We start from the raw sequence: 15,597 nt of genomic DNA, 5'->3' as shown, positions 1-15,597 counted from the left end.
GAGGACCCAAGATTCTTTAGTCCATCCACATAGCTATAGCATTTCCAATAAATTAGTTTTACAATTCATTGACCCTTCATGTTCAAGGGAATTATAAAAATTGGTGCTCAACAAATTCAAAATTAGGTTGTAACTAATCATTCCACTGGCCCATTTAAAAATGAAGGCAATTTCAAATAGATCATCAAACTTTGTGAGATAGTTTCCTTAATGCAGGTAACGTTGAGCAAATGATACCCCGTAATTCCATTCACCTCCAACTCTTTAATTGCACAAGTAGGCCAGCCAATATTGGAATTTAGCCAGTGGGGCCATAGGGAACCTCCGACTAGTTGCAGTGCTCACATCATTGCATTACAGACTCCTGCACCTGCACATTGCAGCACAGAATTGAGGAACACACTGCAAGTCAGATACACATGTATCCAACCACAACTGGATTCAACATGAAGCCTGGGGCATTCCGTAAGTTGGCAAGCTCAGGGGCTGGATACACCTCACACCTTGTCCTTCAACTTTACACCAGCCCTAGCTGACACATCCTCCACGACCCCATTCATTTCAACCAACAAGCTTCATTTAAAAGGAAAGTGGTTTGTTTCATTTACTTTACTGTAAATAACATTGTTTTAATTACATGGTATAGTTTAACTGTGTTAAATAAATGTATCAACTGAGGCATTTGGAAACAGTGGCAAGATCTTTCGACAATTCAAACTGTCAGAAAACCATCAAAGCTGTGCCTGGGCAAAGCCTCTGTCTGCATTACCCGAGACCAACACACTGCTCATGTCTGCTCCATCTTGCACAGTGGCTGTGGCAGCAAAGACTCAAGGTCATTGGGAGTCTGGAATGCAATGATGTGAGCATTGCAATTCGTTGGAGGTTGCCCCACTGGCTAAGTGCCACTGTTGGCTGGCCTATTTGTGCAAATGAACAGTTAAAGGTGAATGCAATTACATGCAGCCACAAAAGATTAGCGTGGCTCAGGGCCATCGCAAGGGCCAACCATGAGACAGGCTGGTCCAATCAATCTGGCTGAATGTGGACCATCAATTAAACTTTCTTATATTGTTTTAAGGGTTCCTTATTTTTCATTTTTGGTATGTTCAGAATAAAATCTTTGGAAGAAAACTAATGTTTCTCCATTGTTTCTTCTAAAAAACAGAATAAACTTACTACTTTTATGGTCCGATCCCACGATCCAGATACTACAAGGTGTTCTCCTCGTGTTTGGCTCCAATCCACACAGTAAACCTGTGACAGCAGAGGGGAAGAATAACACAAAATAGTTAAACAAGCAAAATAAGATGGTTAATCCGAGGATTGCAAAGGCAAAATGAAACTTGGAATCTGAGACTTGGAATGGCTTTTTCACATGTACTTCACGAGACTCTGAATAACCAACCCATGGTTATCAGCAAGGTGACCTCCACTCACTTAATTGCTTTAATTTGATGAAACAATCTATCATAAACAACTCAACTATTCTTTATTGAAAAGTCTATAGACACATCACTATGAAAAATCCACAGACATTTAACAGGTCATTTCACACCACTTAATGTTTGATCTTATAACAGAGAGAAAGGCATTTTTATATTGTTTATAACAAAAGATTATTATTGGAAGATGGAACAGTACAGCACAGGAACAAGCCCTTCAGCCCATGATGTTGTGGCGAACTAATTAAGCGCCTAACCGAAATAATCCCTTCTGCATACACAATGTCCATATCCCTCCATTTCCTGCACATTCATGTGCTTCTCTTAAGAGCCTCTTAAATGCCTCTATCGTATTTGCCTCCACCACCACCCCTGGCAGTACATTCCAGGCACCTACCACTTTGTAAAAAAAAACTTGCCCTGCACATCTCCCCTGAACTTACCCCCTCACTTTAAATGTATGTCCTCTGGAATTAGACATTTCAACTCTGGGAAAAAGATACTGGCTGTCTACTCTATCTATGCCTCTCATAATGTTGTAAACCTCTGTCGGGTCCCCCCTCAGCCTCTGCCACTCCAGAGAAAACAACCCAAGTTTGTCCAACCTCTCCTTATTGCACAAAACCTCTAATCAGGCAGCATCCTGGTAAACCTTTTCTGCACCCTCTCCAAAGCCTCCACATCCTTCTTATAATAGGGCAACCAGAATTGAATGCAATACTCCAGATGCGGCCTAACTAGAGTATTATAAAGCTGCAACATAACTTCCCAACTCTTGAAGTCAATGCCTCGACTAATGAAGGCAAGCATGCCATACGCCTTCTTTACCACCCTATCCGCCAGTGCAGCCACTTTCAGGGAGTTATATACTCAGGAAGAGATCCCTCTGTACATCAACACCGTTAAGAGTCTTGCCATTAACAGTGTACTGTCCCTTTACATTTGATCTCCCAAAGAGCAACACTTCATATTTGGCCAGATTAAACTCCATCTGTCATTTCTCCACCCATATCTGCAACTGATCTATATCCCTCTGTATCCTTTGGCAATCTTCCACACAATCATCACCACTGCCAATCCTTGTATCGTCTGCGAATTTACTAACCCACCCATCTAGATTCTCATCCAAGTCGTTTATATATATAAATCACAAACAGCAGAGATCCCAGTGCTGACCCCTGCCGAACACCACCAGTCATGGACCTCCAGCTCGAATAAGTCCCATCAACTGCTACCCTGTCTTCTATGGGCAAGCCAATTTTGAATCCAAATGGCCAAGTCACAGTGCATCCTCTAAGATTATATGAAGCCTTTTAATTCGCTTACTGTCAATAGTTCATTGAAATAAATCAGATATTAAGTAAACATTCCCACTGAAAAGTTGTCAGGGTCACTGAAAATTTATGTAAAATTTAAACACAGCTTCACAGGATTCAATGCTAGACCAAGCAGACTCCTTGTAATGTCACTAACTAAGTAAACTTTTTATCTAATAGCAATTTAACATGTTCACCTTGCCAAGCATACCATTATTCGTCCAATTAGCCATGCATCCCCATGTGTACATTAGAACAAAGAAAATAGTAGGAAAGGATAATATGGTCCCCTCACGCCTGTTTCACCATTCAAAAATCAAGGCTAATCTGACCTCTACTTTCTTGCAAGATCCCCATAATGCATAAGAGCCATTATGAGGATCTTGCAAGAAAGTGGAGGTCAGATTAGCCTTGACTTTAACAGTGCTAGATCAGAATTCAGTCCCCATGGGAATTCTTCAGAAGGGGAAAGAAGTGTTGCTTTATACATATAGTAATTTGTGCAAGTTTCAGGTAGCAGGTATTTAAAATGTGTCTTGTGCTTACTATAAGTTAATATGTCTGTTTATTTAAAATAAATCTTGCCAAAGTAAAAGAGTAGATAGTTGATACTGCAATAAACAGTAGATAAAACTAGTTAATCAAAAACAAATTAAATCTCAAATGAATGAAAACCTCAAACAGTTGAATTCTGTAGACATTGCCAAACATTAGAGAAGGGAAATGCTAATTGAACAGTTTGGTCCAGAAGGTAGGAATATCTCTTGGGTTAGGTAGCTATCTAGATTTGGGCAGAGGTCATGAAAGAAAGAAGTGACCAAGAATCAGCCAGGTGTTTGGACTAAGAATATACTGATGAAGGACCCTTAACTGTTGACCTTATCCCCAAGTCTATACAGATGTGAACAAGAACAGGAAATCTGACCTTGACAATGTTCAAGTAGGGGGCATTGAAAAGAAACACGGTAGTGACCAGGAACAGTGCAGTCAGGGAGAGAGATCTGGAGATGTGACCAAATGTTCCAAGATTGCGTTATCTTCCCAGTGCATTGATTAAGGAAATCTCCCTAATGCCGAAGAAGACCTTAGAGTAAAAGAATCCTCGTTAGCACAAGGAATCAGACTCTGCTGAGAAACTGAGGGATTATGGTTACAATTAAAAGAAGACCTTCAGAAGTATTAATCACAGATTACTATCCAAATTGCATGCAAACTGGTATAGGTCTGAACGGATCTGGGAGATAAACGGGCAACCACAAGAGCGGTATGGGACAAAATGTAGCAGCAAGAACTTAAAAAAATCATAATATAATGAGGTACATTAACAAATCTAACAGAGCGTATTGGGGCTGAAACCATCAGAAGAAATTCTGGGCAACTCGTGGATGTAGCATTTGATAAGATACCACAGAGAAAGTCATAAAACAAGGACTCATATGGCTGGGGGCAACATAACGGGGCAGATCGTCAACCCAAATTTCAGTTTCTATACCAGAAGCTTCTTGGGTATTCCAATGGAGGTGCTGATTTCCATTGCTGACATGAACATCATCTTCTGCCCCAATGTCACTGACTGTTGCCACACCTCCGCTGTCCTTCTCCAATGAGCCTGCATCAATTTAAAGCAAGTGGAAGCAAACAAGTTCCCATTTACATGAATGGGGAGAATTGACTGCCAGGAGGAAGGTAAGCAAAGTTGTTTTCATCTTTGCTTTCGACGTTTAAAAAAATGCAATTTACGGTATGAGAATATTTTTTAAAATATTTTTGATTGTTTCAACACTTTTAAAAAAATTTCAAATACTTCTGAATGATTGTGAATCTCAGGGTAAAAAGATCCTCACTGGCTCTCAAAAGCTGTTGTTCAAGTACAGCAGGTTGCCAGTGTACTGCACTCAGCCATGCTTGAGTGTTATGAGCCAGGCTTTCTACAAAAGACTACCTGGGCCACACCAGAACATGTCCCGGGGCAGGTGAACAACAACTTCAAAACAATGGTCAATGTGCCTCTTTAGCAAAGATAGAGGACTGGTTAAGGACAGGTGGTAGGAGCCATTTTCATAATGGCAGACAATTACTAGTGAGATACTGCAGGGATCAGTATTGGACCATCACTTATTCACTATTTATATTAATGATTTAGATAAAAAGGCAGAGTAACTTGAGTTGACTGATGATACAGAGGTGGATGGGAAGCTGAGTTCAAGGATGCAAAGAATCTAGAAAGAGATAACGTCAACTTAAGAGAGTGAGCAACAAGGTGACAGATGAAGTATAAAAAGATTATTGACTTTGATAGGATAATTTACGCTAAATGCTGAGAAACTAATAAATATTTGTGTAAGAGGAATCATGAAATGCTAGTTCATGACATGCAGGTACAGCAAGCATTAAAGCATCAAAATGTTTCCTTTGATGGTCGGAGTGCCAAAGCAGGGAAATGTTGCTAAGTTTGTGCAGGGTGTTGGCAAAACCACATTTGAAGTAGTGTGTGCAAATTTGGTCTTCATTCCTAAAGAAGTATCTGGGACTTTGTTTTAGGCTCAGTGCAGCACACATTCAATGGGCTGATTTCCAGGATTAGGGAATTTATTCTACGATAAGAAACTGAGCAAGGTTGGCCAAAGCTAACTGGGGTTTAGAAGAATGAGACGTGATCTCATGAAGGCATGTATGATTCCAAGAATTGACAGGGATGAGTCAAGGAACTGTTTCCTCTAGCTGGAGAGACTTGAACTAGGGAGCATGGTGTGAAAAAACAAGATACTAAAGGAATTCAGCGGGTCAGGCAGCATCTATGGAGGGAAATAGGCAGTTGAAGTTTCCGGTCAAGATCCTTCATCTGGACTGGTGAAGCAGTCCAGATGAAGGGTCTCAACCTCTTGTTTTTTTTACTCCAGATTCTAGCCTCTGCAGTGTCTTGTGTCTCCTAGGGATAAGGATCAGCCATTTGGGAATGCACTGAGGAGAAATTTCCTTTAAGTAGAGTGTTACCAATCTGCAGAATTCTTTCAGTTGTGGATATTCAGTCATTTAATACATTCAAGGCTTAGATTAGTAGATTTCTGTGCACAAGGACATCAGTTGAGAATTTAGACTCGAGGTACAGAATCAGCCACATTTTTTTAATTTCTTGCTGTGATATTTTATTAATGTTGTTAACAGAACCTACCATCCAATATGACCTACATAGTCTTGATATTTACTTTCATTAACAAAACTTCAATTCACACTAATATATTGCCATAAACAACTCTTGTCTGTCATCTGATCACATCTTAGGAAAATCCAGATAAATTACACAAACTGGTTGCAATTTAACAATTGTGCTAGTTGGATTCCCAAAAAGCCAACAGATTTGTCAAATACAATTTCCTTTTCATAAAGCTGACTCAGCCTCATAATATCATTTACAGTTCTAATTTCTTTACCAACTTCTTGGTCACCCTTTGTTGAAATTTCAAACCTTCCAAATTCTCAGTCTTAATATCACCATTGGGGCAACATTGTTTTTCTCTTTCAATAAAATCCTTAAAACTTCTCTAGTTGATCACATCAGTACTACATTTCAAATGAAGTTTTTATTCCCGATGGGAATGTACATTCACTGTAAATTATAAAAGCAGCCATCGTTTTATTTCCATTATTGCCACCACTGATGGACAGAGTCACTGGCTCTCTTCTTCATGGGTCCAGAATGTTTTTGCACTTCAACCAGCTTTAAGTCAAAGACCACTGCAACAATCCTGAACATAACTCAGTTACAATGTCCCCTTCCTAAGATTTAATTGATGTGGCTTTAGTATCTATTAATCTCTTCTGTACTTTTCATTTGTCTTTTTTTTTCCTTTAATCTGTTCTGTTTAACTCCCTCACCATTCCTCTTTCATTTCATCTGAATCTACTTCCCCTTAATTCCTTTGCCATTCTCTAAAGTTTTTTTCTCTTTATATTTCTTTCATTTGCTAATGAGATCAACAATTGGATGTGGGCTTCCATTTGGTTCCATGTGGTCTCACATTTGTCAGACATTGTTGACAAATCAACATTCGCCAAGTTGCAGCATAAATAGAACGAGATGCTTTTGCCACGCAGAAGAGTCAAATTAGCATTGATCACTCACAAACCAGCCATTTCTCGTTCACTAAGCTCTGCCTCAAGTGAAGTCATTTTAAAAGTCTGGAATTTCTACAACTGAAATTAAGGTAACAATCCAATCAAACTGAAAATTCACCAAATTTTATTTTTACCTCTTGAGTATGCTCCTTGAAGACTCGTAGGGGTCCAGTAGGGCCTGCTGTGTCCCAGATCTGTAGAGATCCATCACCACTACCAGTGACCAGGACATGTTCATTGTTCTCACTCCATGTAACATCAAAAAGGCTATCGTTCCAGTCAAAACTAAACAGAAGGATAATGTATTTAAATATGGCTATTTAAAAACTTTTTTTCCTACTTGAGAATGTACAATTGTCTTTGTGTTTTCTGGAAAGCAGGGCTTATGCACTCAGAAAAACCTGATTATATAATAGAAATTCTCAATTAATACAAATTTTATCAGCCTACAAGGCAGATATAACAGGGACAGAACTTCCTCCATAGAAAAATAAAAAGTTGTCTGACATCTTGTTGAACTAAGAAAGCAAAACACTTTCAAAAGTAATACATCTCTAAAAATGGGAAAACAAGGATAAAATGATTGTACATTTGGCACCAATATAGGAAAGCAAATTTCTTAAGGGAGAACTTTAGAAAGAGAGGTAAATCAAATCACCTGTCCACCAATTAATCCAAGCAATTTGACTTCTTCCCCCAACATGTAATTCACCCAGCCTCTCAACTGCTTGGTAGCCCCAGGAGCCAAACTTTTTTTGAAACCATAAAGCCAAAATTATCCAAACACACTTGCTCATTGAATAAGCATCTAACGAATCTGACCCTGACAGCATCTTCCAAACTCATGGCCCCCATGAAGGACAAGGGCAGCAGGTGATTGGGAACAACTGCATGCTCCCCAAATCATACACCACCCTGACTTGTCATCCCTTCATTATTGTTTGGGTCTAAATCCTGGAACTCCCTACCCAACAGCAGTCTGGGAGTACCTTCACCAGAAGGAACTCAGCAATTCAAGATGGATCACCAGCCTCTCAAGAACAATTAGGGATTAGCAAGAAAGGCCAGCCTTGCCAGCAAAACCCAGAGCCTGATGAATTTTAATCAATGTTATATTTATTAATCCATTTAAGGTTTTAATTTTATTACATCTTGAAATGCCTAAATCATACATTTCCTCAAAAATAAAATGATTAGTTAAAGGAGCAGATTTAATTTTTAAAAACTTTGTGTTTACACATTATTACATACATAATTTTTAACTGATTCTGTGATATCAACAAATAATATCGAAAACAACTAGTCAATACATTTTAAAAGGTGTTAACTATTCACAGGGTAAAAATTATGTGTAATTATTGATGAGTAATGCCAGTTATGGGGGAAATGTTTCACACAATGCTGTAACCCTACTCTCACTTACAAAATAAGGGGCCGGCCATTTAAATTGAGGTACATAGAAATTTCTTCTCTTAGAAGGTAGTGAATCTCTGGAATTCTCTGCCCAAGGGTGGTGGAGGCCAGGTCATTATATATATATATATATTTAAGGGTGGAAATAAATACATTTTTGAAAGATCAAGGAATTGAGGGATATGGGGAACTGGCACAGATGAGGAATTGAGGTTGGCACAGATCAGCCATGACCATATTGAATGATGGAGCAGGCTTGAGGGGCCTGGTGGCCTCCTCCTGCTTCCTTGTGTTCTCATGGCATTTCCCATGCAACTGCAGTAAATGCAACCTCATCCCTTCTCACCAATTCAGGGACCCAATCCTTCCAGATAACACAGGGATTCACTTGCACATCTTCCAATGTAGTGTTTTGCATCCGGGGCTCATCGCATGTCTCCTCCACATTGAAGAAATCAAACACAGAGTGGGTGACTTCTTTGCAGAACATCTCCCTGAGCCTCCAGTGGCCTGTTAATGCCACTCCTGTTTCACCCCAACTTTGGCCCATTTGTCTTTGGGCTCCTACGCTTTTCCAATGAAGCCCCAATGTAACCTCAAGGAACAGCAACTCTTCTTCAGTCTAGATGCATTGCAGCCCTCAAGACTCAACGTCAAAGTCAGCAATTTGACATAATCAACCTTCTCTGTTTTTCTCAGAACCGGCCAGTTGTGATACAAGGTCTATTAACTTTGGTCTTGTCTCAGCTGCTGAATATTTCCAGCATTCCCTTTTGTCTCCAGTTTCCAGTACCTGCAGTGGTCTGCCTCTCACAGGCATGTTCCAGCATGTTTATCTGTTTATCTTTTCTACTGCCTCATTCATGTATTAACTGGACAGCTCCAAAAGCAATTGTGTCATCGCCCTCTCACAGGCATTCCATTTATCCTCTCCACTCACCAACCTCCCACACCCACTTCCCCTGCACCGCAGAATATACTTTTTTTTTCACACTTCAATTCTGGTCACTGGCCTGACATTTTAATCCAGTTTTTCTCTCCACAGAATGCTCCTGACATGCTGATCGTTTCCAGCACTTCCTGTTTATTTTTTTTTTCCAGAATACATGCCTTCTTGATTTTTATTATTCTTATTTCAAGCTCTGACTCAAAACACATTTCCTCTTCATTTTCTTATTTACTGAAACCAACGACAAGCAAAATGTGCAAGAAGCCAAGCCTCAAGGCAAGAATGTTAGATTTCCATATCAAGCCCAGGGCTTAATGGAAAAATAATTGAGCATTTTTAAGTAATAGAGTTACCCATGACATATAAACTACATTACAGTAATATGAAAAATCTATTTCAAAATCTTATTGCCCAAGTATATCCTAATGTTGTAGAAATCTATTAAATGTTAACTCTGATAACTAGTTTGTTGATTTTATGTTAATTGCAATAAATTCACCATAAGGATCACAATAGAGAAAAACTCTGTTAGTGCAGCTTGCTTTGGTGGTGCATTTATCCTGAAGATGAACAATGGAAGCTGCAACAGGATGACATGTGCTGGGGGCATGGGAAAGGGGACCCCAGTGAGCTGTCAGGCAGCATGGGAATAGGGGCTCCAGTGAGTTTCCAGGGAGTTTGGGAATCAAGGCATTGATAAATGTGACAGGAGGGTGGAAACGGGGTCCCAGTGAGATTAAAGGGAGTGCAGGTAACATCACCAGTGAGTCAGATGCCGAAACAACTGGATTTCTGAATAATCAGAGTTTTATTGTAGTTGGTGTTAGAATCACAATATTCATAATTTGCCTTTCAGAAAGAAAGCTAGACAGTGGTGTAGGAAAGCCAAAATGGTTAAGTTCACACAAAAAAGAAACCCAATTTTAGTCTTTTTTCCTGCCAATATTCAGGAATAGTATGATTATTAGGAAAACATAAAGACCCTCTTTTGTTTTACAGTACCTCCTGAAAAAGTTAATTCCAGCTTCTGTCTGTTCCAGCACCACTAATGTTCCACATCCTGAAAGATAGTGCATGCAAAATAATCAAGTACAGTCAACCACAAGTGTTATGTAAAGGCAAGCCCCGCATCATGGGGGGGTTGCGTCCCTAGAAAACGGCCATATTGTGAATTACCGTAACATGAAGCCATGTCATCTGCACATGCATCAAGAAATGTGTGTTGAAAAAAAATGTGTTAATTTATTTACTTTATTCTGCAAGAGCGAATTTTATTCTGTTTCTCAAATTTCTGGGGAGTGATTTGTGAATTCTGTAAGGGCCATAATGCAGGGGTTGCCTGCACTTATTACCATTGCATCAATAATTCACGTTCACCACTCACGACAACCTGAGACTATTAAATACCACAGTAATTGCTGAAGATTAGATAAACTTCAATTTTGCAACAATTACCTGATGTAGTTTGCTTGCATTATGCAGCCAAACTGCAATGAGCTTGCTGGTGATCTAATGTTTATAGGTAGTAACAGAATTGTAACCATGGTAATTTTTCTATATAAAAAGTATTGCATACATGAGGCATGCTCATTTTTAAAGTGCCAGTCTTCAATTCAATCAAGTTTACCACAATCTATCAGACTCAAACTTTGTACATTTCCCTGAATAGAACACCAGTATTTTACTTCTAGCAGCCACATGGCCTGAACTACAGTAAGCAATTCCTTTACATCTAACCAAAACAAAGTTTTCTATACTCTCGACATAGGTGGGCTTTTTTTTAAATTATGTAATTTATTTTCTAATGCAAATAGGGCAAAAAACTGACAATCCCTACACAATCATACTTATTTCAGTACTTACAATGCAACTTTTGGACAATTATATCCCAAAATAAGTCACCCATCAAAAAACAAAGAGAAAGGAAACTAAATTTAGAAATGTAGGGGTGTGATTGTACCAAAAAAAATTAATTTACATTTGATTCATTGAAGAATGTCACTGAAACTAACCACTCATCATGGCAAGCAATTGAGATCCTCAAATATGTCCCACCATTCATTTAGATTACGCGACTCACCTTTGTATCACATCCTTACATACTTTAGCTAATAAAATCCCATCAATTGCAATCCTGAGTACTTTAATTAAACCATCATTTACAATCTCCTAGGCAAGGTAAACTCTTAATTCTGCTACCCTCTGTGAAGAGAGCTTCCTGTCAATCATGAATGATTTAGCTTTAATTTTATTAAGCCCACCATAAATCATTCTTCGGTGAGATGCTAGATAAATCTATGCAACCTATCCTGATAAGATCAGGTGTGCTCAGATCTTGTGCTGATCAGCTGGCAGAAGTATTTGCGGACATATTCAACCTCTCCCTGCTTCAATCTCAGGTTCCCTCCTGTTTTAAGAAGACCACTATCACCCCGGTACCAAAGAAAAGCAAGGTAACACGCCTCAATGACTACCGACCAGTGGCTCTGACATCCACCATCATGAAGTGCATTGAGAGGTTGGTCATGGCACGCATCAACTCCAGCCTCCCAGACAACCTGGACCAATTGCAATTTGCCTATCGGCGAAACAGCTCTACAGCGGATGCCATCTCCCTGGCTCTACACTCAGCTCTGGAGCATCTGGACAGTAAAGACACATACGTTAGACTATTGTTTATTGACTACAGCTCTGCCTTCAATACAATAATTCCAAGCAAGCTTGTCACCAAACTCCGAGACCTAGGACTCAACACCTCCCTCTGTAACTGGATCCTTGACTTTCTAACAACAGACCGCAATCAGTGAGGATAGGTAGCAATACCTCCGGCACGATTATTCTCAAACAGTGGTGCCCCACAAGGCTGCGTCCTCAGCCCTCTACTCTACTCCCTATACACTCATGACTGTGTGGCCAGATTCTGCTCTAACTCCATCTACAAGTTTGCAGATGATACCACTGTTGTAGGCCATATCTCAAACAGCGATGAGTCGGAGTACAGGAAGGAAATAGAGAGCTTAGTGGAATGGTGTCATGACAACAACCTTTCCCTCAATGTCAACAAAACTAAAGAGCTGGTCATTGACTTCAGGAAAGGGGGCAGTGTACATGCACCTGTCTACATCAATGGTGCTGAGCTTGAGAGGGTTGAAAGCTTCAAGTTCCTGGGAGTGAAAATCACCAACAGCCAGTCCTGGTCAAATCATGTAGACGCCACGGCCAAGAAAGCTCACCAGTGCCTCTACTTCCTCAGGAGGCTAAAAAAATTTGGTTTGTCCCCTTTGACTCTCACCAACTTTTACCGATGCACCATAGAAAGCATCCTATCTGGATGTATCACAGCTTGGTACAGCAACTGCTCTGCCCAAGACCACAAGAAGCTGCAGAGAGTTGTGGACACAGCCCAGTGCATCACGGACACCAGCCTCCCCTCCTTGGACTCTGTCTTTACCTCTCGCTGTCTTGGTGTAGCAGCCAGCATAATCAAAGACCCCACCCACCTGGGATATTCTCTTTTCTCTTCCATTGGGTAGAAGATATAGGAGCCCAAGGGCACATACCACCAGACTTAAGGACAGCTTCTACCCCACTGTGATAAGACTATTGAATGGTTCCCTTATACAATGAGATGGACTATGACCTCACGATCCACCTTGTTGTAACCTCGCACCTTATTGCACTGCACTCTCTCTGTAGCTGTGACACTTTAATCTGTACTGTTATTATTTTTACCTGTACTACATCAATGCACTCTGTAGTAACTCAATGTAACTGCACTGTGTAATGAATTGACCTGTACAATCAGTTTGTAAGACAAGCTTTTCAGTATACCTCGGTACAAGTGACAATAATAAACCAATACCAATGATAAATTATCTTGGCTAACATTCTGGAGAACCAACAGCTTGACTCATTTAGGTAAAGAAAACTGTGCTGGAAGATAAGTGGAGAGAGCTGGGAATAGGGATGGAGAAGAGAAGTACTCCAAAAAGTCAAAAGTAAGTTTCAGAGGCAGAGGGCATAATTCATAGGCCTAGTCCATTAATCCTGAGAACACAATTTCAAGTATAATCCATTTTTACCATTTGTTAGCACAATTGCAGAACCAAGCTAAATCTGCAGATTGTAAAGCACGTTCTCTGTGAAGAAAGGGGTGCGTTCTGATCGGCTTTTATCCTAATATCAATAAAACGATCTATAATAAAACAAGAAAACCCTATTTTCATTTGAGATTTCTAACATCTTCAGTTTCCTGCCTTTCGATTACAACTGAGAAGATTTGACCATTATCTCACCAGCATTGGTTTTCTAAATTGCAACAGTGACCACACTTTGAATGCATTTAATTTTGATCATCCTGGGACTTCCTGGGGCTAGGCAAGATGTTTTATAAATTCCAGTCTTCCATTTCTCACTTTGTCTCTACTTTTTTAGTGTTGAGTTGAGAATCTGAGAATTCATTCACACATAACAAAAAAATCCCAAATATGACCCCTGCTGGATTCTGCTTTCGACCAACCCCAGTCAACTACAGCTTCTTCTGTCAATGTTGATCAAAATAAACAGGAAATTAACATTGTTACAGAAAATTAATCTCACATTAGTGACTGTCTAATGATAATCATTGTGTTATATATTGTATATTGCAATATGCTCTGGTTGGAAAACTTTGCAGCCTAACGTAAAGGTGAACCTCCATACCGCAGATTATAGTGTAACCAATCGTATTAACGTGCTTGATGGGAAATCTGATACATACATGAGGGACAGAGGAACAGATTAGGATATGTGACCGAGAGGAAGGCCTGTGTATGTAATAAACACCGAAACAGACCTCTAGGATGGAACGGTCTGTTTCTGTGCTACATATTTGAACGTTGTTTCCTCACGACACAGTATCGAGAAAGATGAGTAATTTAATAACCAAGTTTATTCCTTAAAGAGTCACACTGGATAGATGAACTGTAGTTGACCCGAATAATATGTAAAAATAGCAATAAATCTAAAACAAGTATCATCCCAGCAATGTGCCCAGAAGTTCATCGGAATTACTACATATACATCTTTGGGGCTGAATATACTTCCTTTTGCACGAATTCCCTGCTCTTAAAGCAAAATATAATTCTATGATGCCTAACTTTGACAACAAACGATGTGTGTCGGCCATGGTACCTGCGATTCCGTAGTACTGGGAGGTAGCGCAGGCCACTCTGGAGGGGAAATAGGGAGATATTTCTACTGCATAACCGTGGCGGGCTGGCACCCGGAAGGTTTTAATTGAGGCAGCGTCCGTCATCCTTCATTGTCAAGCAAGCGGGGTGAGCGCTGAGGGAGCGCCTGCAGCCCTGCCCCCGAACAGCGGAAGCTGCGCCGACCCATTGCACGCGGTCACGTGACGCAGCCGTCAGAACGCAAATGGAACGCCGACCCGGATCCGGCTGCGCGCGACTGCTGCGGAACGCGAGCCCAGTGCGGTTCCCTGCCGCTGCACGGTGAGGCGGCACTGCTTCTAATGTACTTGCGTTGCAAAATGAAAGAGCCTCTTCATGAAAAACAGCGCCCATTTGCTGTGTGTAATCACTATCTTACTATCAGTAAAATCACTATCAGTAAAAGGAGACCGCAGGCAGAGGAAGTTCACAAGCAAATGAATTTACTGACAGAAAATCATCAAAATTTAATTGCATGTTGCTGCTTGCAGAGCCCTTTTTGATGTTTCCCACCTTTGGCTCAAGATTCCTCATATTTTAACATTTGCTGAATCCCACTCGCATAAATCTCGCATACCATGCCAATGTGAGTGTGGAGTCCTTTCATTTCCCCCAAAACATTAATTATGCAATAATTTATACAAACAGGTCATGGCGTGTATCATAATGTTCACTCAATATTTCCAGTATGGAAACCTAATGATTTCTTCCCAAATAAGCTGAACATTTGGGAGGTTATCACATGGCACCTAGTCCCTGTGTCTTAGTGGTGGGAGGATCCTATTCTCTGGCCTTTCCCCACTGAGCCTTTGAACAGCTGCACCAAGCTTCACAACATAACATGGCAAATAGTCCTGCACGTTGGAATATGCCATTTAGTAGTGTTTGCGAACATCTCACACTAGAAGATCAGCAAGTTTCTGGTAGGCCAAAGTGCATCATTCACCAAGTTGAAGATCCTCCAGCAGAGATCAACGTTGGTCTCAGTATGCATCCCTGGAACAACCAATACAGCCCAGAGTCCTGCATAACACAGCTGCCCGGAATGAACGTGGTCCTGCATCCATTTCCAGACCTTAAAAGCAGAAAATGCTGCAAATACTCAGCAGGTCAGGCAGCAACTGTGGGAAAAAAAACATAGTTAATGT

General features: G+C 40.3%; 1 protein-coding gene across 1 annotated transcript in view; it reads right to left on the bottom strand.

Annotated features, from left to right (window-relative positions):
• The window catches only part of pex7 (peroxisomal biogenesis factor 7), a 62,451-nt gene extending 47,582 nt beyond the window's left edge, over positions 1-14,869 (bottom strand). Inside the window, exons 1-4 of the mRNA XM_052024798.1 lie at positions 14,412-14,869; positions 10,242-10,299; positions 7,012-7,162; positions 1,180-1,257 (exon numbers count right to left, since the gene is read on the bottom strand). Of these exons, the coding sequence (XP_051880758.1) occupies positions 1,180-1,257; positions 7,012-7,162; positions 10,242-10,299; positions 14,412-14,535 (411 nt within the window). The 5' untranslated portion in view covers positions 14,536-14,869. The remainder of the gene's footprint in view (positions 1-1,179; positions 1,258-7,011; positions 7,163-10,241; positions 10,300-14,411) is intronic.
• Positions 14,870-15,597: the final 728 nt, after the last annotated feature.

This window comes from Pristis pectinata, chromosome 10 (assembly GCF_009764475.1).
Source record: "Pristis pectinata isolate sPriPec2 chromosome 10, sPriPec2.1.pri, whole genome shotgun sequence".
Lineage (NCBI taxonomy): Eukaryota > Metazoa > Chordata > Chondrichthyes > Rhinopristiformes > Pristidae > Pristis > Pristis pectinata.
This window is presented reverse-complemented; position numbering and strand designations above follow the sequence as displayed.